This window comes from Trichechus manatus, unplaced genomic scaffold (assembly GCF_000243295.1).
Source record: "Trichechus manatus latirostris isolate Lorelei unplaced genomic scaffold, TriManLat1.0 scaffold00219, whole genome shotgun sequence".
In the NCBI taxonomy this organism is placed as follows: Eukaryota; Metazoa; Chordata; class Mammalia; order Sirenia; family Trichechidae; genus Trichechus; species Trichechus manatus.
In genome coordinates, this window is record NW_004444155.1 from 101,571 (window position 1) to 109,383 (window position 7,813).

The 7,813-nt window shown below is 46.4% G+C and overlaps 1 protein-coding gene across 1 annotated transcript; it reads left to right on the forward strand.

Annotated features, from left to right (window-relative positions):
• The first annotated feature begins 3,308 nt into the window (after positions 1-3,308).
• LOC105756900 (putative speedy protein E7) lies at positions 3,309-6,870 on the forward strand. The gene is made up of 6 exons (XM_012559217.1): positions 3,309-3,555; positions 3,654-3,944; positions 5,465-5,523; positions 5,898-5,983; positions 6,528-6,697; positions 6,809-6,870. The coding sequence occupies exons 1-6, from the start codon at positions 3,309-3,311 to the stop codon at positions 6,868-6,870; spliced, it is 915 nt and encodes a 304-aa protein (XP_012414671.1).
• The last annotated feature ends 943 nt before the right edge of the window (positions 6,871-7,813 follow it).

A 7,813-nucleotide genomic window follows, 5' to 3' on the forward strand; every position in this document is an offset into this window, starting at 1 on the left:
AAAAAAAAAAAAAAAAGTTGCTGTTGAGTCTATCCAATTCAGGGCAACCCCATGCGTGTCAGAGTAAAACTGTGCTCCATAGGGTTTTCAATGGCTGATTTTCCAGAAGTAGATTTCCACGCCTTTCTTCCAAGGTGACTTTGGGTGGACTCAAATCTCCAGCTTTTGGTTAGTAGCCAAGCATGTTAATCACTTGCACCACCCAGGGACTCTCATGGACGACTACTAAGTAATAAAAATGAATAACTATTGATTCACATTACAACTTGACTAGATCTCAAGGGAATTATGCTCAGTGAAAAAAGCAAATCTCAGAAGATTATATACTGTCTAACTCCAATAATATAATCTTATGGAAATGAAAAATCATAGAGATGGAGACAAGATTAGTGGTTGCCAGGGTTAGGGAGTTGGGGAGGCATGGAGGCGGCTGTGGTTGTAAAAGACTAGCATGAGAGATCCCTGTAATAGAAGTCTTCTGTATCCTGACTGTGGTGGTCACACAAATCTACACATGCAATAAAATTTCACAGAACTAAGTACACACACACAGACAAGCAAATACAGATATATAAAACTGATGAAATCTCAATAAAGTAGATAGATTTATCAATGTCAGTTTCCTGTAGTGCTATTATACTATAGTTATACAAATTGTTACCATCGGGGGTAACTGGGCAAAGAGTATATGCAATCTCTCTGTACTATTTCTTACAACTGCAGTGAATCTACAATTATCTCAAAATACAAAGTTAATAATGAAGAAACAATTTTAATATGATCAGAACTAAACACCTTAAGAAGAAAGGCAATAAAAGTAAACTACATTAACAACTTTTTCACTGATGAGGAATTAACCAACTTTTCACTTTTTATTTTCTAAATTTTCTGATATATAGATGTATCACTTTCATTTGGAATCAATAACTCATTTGATTAAACACAAGATGAGGTTCAAAGTAGAGGTGATGTTGGGACAAGAGGAGGTGGTCCCAGTGTTCAGGCTGGGACACACACTTGGGGCCCACGACATTTTCCTTGGGTGCCTTTCATAACCAAAGCGCGATTCCTGGTGGAAAGGTGTGATATCATTAGTGGCTGAGGGGCAAGTGCTCCAGAATCTTGGAAGCCATCAGATTCTGAACACTTGGCTACAGTCAGTGCTCTTTTCACTTACTGTTGTGAGACTTCGTTCTGTGTAAGTGTGAAACCCAGCTTCTGAGTGGTAGGTCTTGAGACAGGCATGAGGTGCTCGTTCAGGGTGAGTGTCACTCATTCCTGTACTAGACTGAATCTTGGATTCTGAACTATGATCCCCCAGGAGATGGAGAACAGTTTCCTGACAAGTGACTGGGGATGCAGTAGGAATAAAAACAGGGCTTAAATTTTGGGGGGATAGAGACTAGGAAGGGATGTGGGCAAAAAAGAGAATGAAGTGAAAACGGAATAGGAGGCGGAAAGAGAAAAGCTAGCTCTCACAGAGCAATGGCTGCCTTGAGAGCCTGCAGGGAAATATCGGGACAGTGGGGAGGAGCGAGAAGAGAGAACCCTGTACCAGTCATGAGGAAGTCTTGTCCTCAGGTGGGGGTAACTGGCACTGGCCTTCTTGTCAGGGCCTGAGCACTGCCATAATCGGGTTCAATGGCCCTTTGAGACAGACATGGGCCACTCCGGTCCTATTTTATGCCAGGCTTGATTCTCTATAGTCCCTGGGTGGGACAAACGGTTAAGTAAGGAAGTCCCTGGGGTTACGAACATCTGATTTATGAACAACTTGTACTTGCCCTTTAATTTTATGTAAATTCGCCCTCACTGTGAAACGACTGAACCAACCCCTACTCACAACAAATTCTTCATCACAATCACCTTCACTGGCTGCATGTGCACTTTTTAAAGCATTGAAAAGTTTTCTTGCCTTTTCTTACACTAAAATAAGGCTAAATAAGAACCATACGCACCTGTTTCGACTCCCTACAAATTCAATTTAAAGACTTAAGACACAGATAGGAACGGATCTCGTTCATAACCCTGGGACTGCCTGTACTCGGCTACTAACTGAAAGGTTGACGATTCGAGTTCACCCAGAGGTACCTTGGAAGAAAGTCCTCGTGATATGCTTCCAAAAGTTCACAGCTATTGAAAACCCTATGGGGCACAGTGCTGCGTCGACACACATGGTGTCGCGATGAGTTGGAATCAACTTGACAGCAACTGGTTTGGTGACTGTGGTTTTGATTCTCCATGAATTTATAGTGGTTCACAGGGTTATTTAGGTAGAGCTGATGACAAAATAAGTATGTGAGGTCATCCAGCTTGTCCCTAATGGAAATGTGACATGTGGTCCAACTGTCACTGCCACTAGCGGTTCTTCCCTTGGGCACTCATCAGATACACGCTCTAATCCCAAATCCAAAGTGCTCTACTCATGGACAAGGGACAACCTCTAGACAAGTTGAGTCGTCCCTCAGTGTCTTCATTTCCTCATCTATAAATCTTACCTCATACACCAGGATTAAATGATCTTTAGTGCACAGATCTATATCTGAAATTTAATAAGGTATCAATAACTGTTGGAGCCCTGATGGTGCAGTGGTTAACTGATAGGGCTATAAACCAAAAGGTCAGCAGTTTGAGTCCACCAGCTGCTCCTTGGAAACCCTATGGGCAGCAGTTCCACTCTGTCCTCTAGTTTCACTGTGGGTCAGAATCAACTCAACTGCAATAGGTGTGGTCTGATATGGTGTAACTGTTAGCTACTATTATTGCAATTTTAGCTATTATTAGGTATCACAAGAAGCAATTAAACAGGAAGAAACGTCCCAGTATGAATCAGATTGGATCTTTTCAATTTTTTGGTACCCAGAGAAGAAAAGTTCCCTTTGAACTCCACACCAGACTCTTCAGAGACTGCTCCAAGCCAAAAGGACCCAGCAAAGAGGGGTTAGAAGAAGAGGGTGTGCATGGAGAGGAAGGCAGATGTGTGGTCATTTGCCCCTCTATCCTGGGTCTTTGAGTGAATGAAGGGGATGGAGCATCATGGCTCCAGCACTGTCTCTCCAGGTTCTGCAGGGGGCAGGGGAAAGGGTGTCCAGAGGAAGTCAGGGAAGTCACTTTTTTGTTCACTTTTGTAGCTCTGCAAGACAGAAGACCAGAGAATTCCACATTTGTCTCCACAGAGGTGTCCTCCAGGCAGAAAGATCCATGGGAAGATCTTTCTTCAGATCAGGAGAGCAGCTTTTGCCTGTCAAAGAATGGTAAATAAGTCAGTCAATTCCTACTCTTCTTTGTAGAAAAATGCAAAGGGGATGATGGGCATTGCTGTCTTATTCCCTCAGATGTCACAGACAATCCTCAAGGTGAGCAAGAAGGTAAAGCCCAGCATTTCTCGGGTAAATCCTACCTGTGCTCATGCTGGGTCCTCTCTTCCTGCAGCTCCATGTAACAAGAGTCGTCTGGCCTCCAGTTCTGCCTCTTCAGAGACTGTCCCTGAGCAGAGGACCGGGGACCGGGGGAAGAAGGGCCAGAAGAGAAAGAGATTGATGGATATCAAGGCAGGTATGTGTCATCAATTAGGTCATCGACATCCTTGTCCCTATACAACGGATCAGTTACTGCTTAGTAACCACTTGCCCATCTTGTCCTCCCCAGTGCAGGGTCTAAGTCTTCAGTGCGAGCTGCAAGGGAAGAACCCAGGATTTCCCAGCTGGGTCACGTCCATGTTCACATGGGAACTTTTGTTCCAGCAGCTACATGTGAAAGCAGCCCTCCGGCTTCCAATTTGCCCTCTGCAGAAGCTATCTCCCAGTTGAAGTTCTGGAAGAAGAGGAGGGAGAAGAGGAACATGTGGACTGTCAACCATGTTGAGGAAACAAAACTCAGGATGAACAAGAGGAGAAGACCCAGCTACCGCCCAAAGGACCAAGAAGCATTCTACCGACTTCTGGGTGTGTGTCTTGAGTGAGTGGAGTGCCCAGGGCCCTTCTATACTGAGAATAGTGTGGAGGGTAGTGGCTCTGGGAGCATACTCAAACCTCTCCTTGGGGCTTTAAACTCTAAGTTGTCCATTTGGCACTGAAACACAGAGACAGTGGTTTTACTACGGTGCTGAGGGGCTTTTCTTCTCTGAGACAATTACTTGAAGCAAGAAAAAAAGAGGCCCACAGTTAAATATTCAATTATCAAGACATTTCAGGACAAACCAAGCAATGTATCCCCTGCCTACATAGACTTATTCATTTATTCCCACCAGTCAAAATTTTAGAGATTAGTGATGGAAGGATAAAAAAAACCTTGCTTTCTTTATACTAAAAAAAAAAAAAAAAAAAAAAAATTAGTGGACAAACACAAAAAACAAACAAGTAAACATGTACAGAAACACGATGCTCTCAGCCAGTGATAAATGCAGGAAAGGAAGGAGATGTTATTACATCTACAGACAGGGTATGAGCAAGGGCAGAGGACCTTTATGAGATGGAATTCTCAGGAAGTTCTGTCTGAGGTGACATCACAGCTGAGTCCTGAAGGGTGAGAAGGAAGTGGCATGCCTGGGGCTGGGGTATGGAAGATGGAGGGTGCAGGACAAAGACCAGAGATAGGACCAAGTGTGGCAGGTTTGGATACTACACTGGGGTTACACTATCCAATCCAGTATCTATGAGCCACATATTAATTTTAAATTTAATACCATATTGGACAGCACAGATACAGAACATTTTCATCATTGCAAAAAGTTCGTTTGGACAGTGTTCTTCTGACAGTCAGGTTGACTAGAGAAGAGTCAGGGAGAGAAAATGATCTGTGACCTCTCCACCTTTCCTGCTGTGCCCTTCCTTATCCTGGGCAAAGAATGAAGGACACCTAGGACTCAATGCTTCTCAGGTCTTCACTAGAAAATGGCCCCTCCGAGGGACACGTCTAATCACAGATGAGCCTCCTGGGGAGGAGGGGTGGCCAAGTCATTATCTGCAGGGACTGAGGAGACCCAGGAGGGCAGTGATGCACAGCTTGCCCTGGGGGCTATGAACTCTCCCACCCCTGGGGCCACGGTGTTCAGTTAACAGATGGGGCAGGAAAGCTTTGCAACAGTCACAAAATGATGAAGGGCCAAGTCTGGTGTCACAGAGACCCAAGGGCATCCAAGCTTTTTAATTTGGGGCAAATCTGTTAAACTCTGAGGCCTGGGTCACATCTCTGCAGTAGACAAACTTATCACTTCCCATTGTGACTGTGTGGAGGAATACATAATAATAGCAAAATTCTGGCCCCACAGTTGAAACTCAATGTGTGTTTGTCAATGGAAGGAATCAGACCTATTATTGATACTGAGGCTAATCAACCTCCCGAAGGAAAGGGAGTTTTGCTTCCACTTCCACTGGACAGAGAAACTCAGAGAAGGTTCAGATTTTCCTCCTTCCCTCTGAAAAGGGTTCCTGAGCCCCATCATCACTTCTTCCTTCCTTTGCAGAGGACCCTGTCATCCAGAGCTTCTTGGAAGCTGACATTTTCCTCAGAATGTCTGACAAGGTACTTGCAGCCCCAAAGTGATAAGGACTGAGGGGGTCTGCAGAGTCACCACACCATGGGGAGCAGTAGAGAGAACATGGATTCTGCCTGGGCAGGAGAAGCCCTGGAGAGTCCTGCTCTCACTGTCTGAAATGAAGTAAGGGTGCACTGCCCCTTCCTTGTCCTGCCCCACTGGGTCACTCCTTGTGGCCCTCCTTCCCATTGGCTCATCTCCTCAACTGTGAAACCTTCAACAAGTCTTACCCTGAGCGGTTTTGCCGCCATGGCCTGTGGTTGGTGGAAGGTCCAGTCATCCATTGAGAACTATTCCTTCTATTCAATTCCTCATCAATCTCATCCTCTGGCCACTAACTCACAACTCCGTCTCTGCTCAGTACCTGCTCTCCATGGTGGTGGAGTACTTTGGCCGCGTGGGGCTGCCTGGGTACCTGTACAACAGAATCTACTTCTTCCTGGCCCTGTGAGCCCTCTCTCTGTCTGAATCCCCAAATCCCATGGTCCTCCAACACCCCCTTCATGAGGCTAGGCCATGCCCTAGCGCCCGAAGTTCCATAAAGTGGTCACTCCCATTGGCCACAGGCCCCAGGAGCTCTGGCTCCTTGGAGCAGACAAGACTTTCAGGGCACATGGTTGTAGAGGAGGGGAAGGCAATGAATAATGTCCTGGGATAAAGGAAGTAGCCACAAAACACCACTTGCTCCCAGGAACCGGGTTATCTGAGGGGGAAAGCCCAGGGAAATGAAAGAGGTCAGAACCTTGGCCCAGGTAAGGCACAGCACAGGTACCACAGGCTCAATGTTGAGGATGGTCTTGCCACGCCTGAGACTCAGGTCACCAGCAGAGAAGGAACGCCGCCCCCCCCCCCCCCCCCCAGCTCCTAGCCACACCCCCCAGGGCTCGTGCTTCCTCAGTATGACCTCTTAGCTGACCTCTCCTTCCTGTCAAGCCCAAGCCTGGGGTCGAGGCTGGGGCTGAGGCCAGCTTCCCTTCCTTTTCTGGGGCAGCTACATCACCTCTGACATGGAGGACAACCCCACGTCCAAGCAGAGCATCTTCCAGTTTCTGCTGGGCAAGGAGCACTGGGCAGACCTCTATAAAGAGTTCCTGAAGCTGAAGGTGGAACTCTTCCATGCCATGGGGCACCGAGCCTGGGTCACCCCAGAGTTGTGCGAGGACTTCTTTCAGGGATGGCAGCCATGCGGGCTGGGGGACAAGGGTACACCCCGTAGATCAGTAGGGGCTGGGCCCTTCCCTCCAGATGCTTACCCCTCTGTGTTTCCCTTTCAGATCCGGGCCCAGAATCCACATCACTGGGTTTGGAGTTGGGTGCACCAGTGTGCCCTCTAAGTTTCCAGGGAGTGGGAACCAACCTGGGCGGGGTGTGGATTGGGCACTGCAGAAGGTGCAGGTGAGTGTGGGCAGGTCACAGCTCTCTGCAGGGTGGGACCAGCCCCAACCTCTGTGCCCCTGTAGTCACCAATCACCTCCGGGACTGAGGTGGTATAAAACAGAAACTACTGGATCCCCTCCTGGAGTTTCTTAATGCATATTAGCATAGTGATGCACTGAGAGCTCCTGTGATAAAGAAAGTAATCATCTGTGTTTAACTCAACATTTCCCAAGTGAATTTAAATATGGAATTGTGTACTATGCACCACAAGGTCCCAATTTGCATATCAATGTTTTTTTCTAGGAAAACTTTTCAAAATGCTGCTCTAGATAATAACCTCTGCAAGATTTTGATCTGAGTTGAAAATTTTAAATATAAGAGCATGAAAAACGCTGAGGTCATCCTTTCCAGAAAAGTTACTGTTATGGAGGCTCTTGGGAGGAAAGAGAAAGATACATTCCAACATTTTATCGTATGTTTTGTTCCCACATGAAGCAAGGTGCACTGAGCTGGACCCTCGAAGGCTGTCCCAGGGCCTCATCTCCCGGCAGAAGGAGCTCTGGGGTTCTCTGGTCTCTAATAAAATAAGATCACTACACATAAAAGGAAATAAGCACAGATGTAGAACCATGAGGAAGTCCATAATTGATGGATTTATAGAAAACTTCCACTTGTCTGGCATCACACTGTTTAGAATGTGCTTTCTGTGGTTTCAATTTAGTTTTTATATTTGGATTTTCTTGAAGTAGGGGGATACCTCGAGTGCAATGTGTAAGGAACCCTCTGCCTACGGCAGACAATCATAGTGCAATAATCCTGTGAACTGAGCCATCCCTGCCACACTGTATGGAGTGATGGAGCCGATTATGTCCCCAGGAAAAAGGAAAAGGGGAGAGAGGA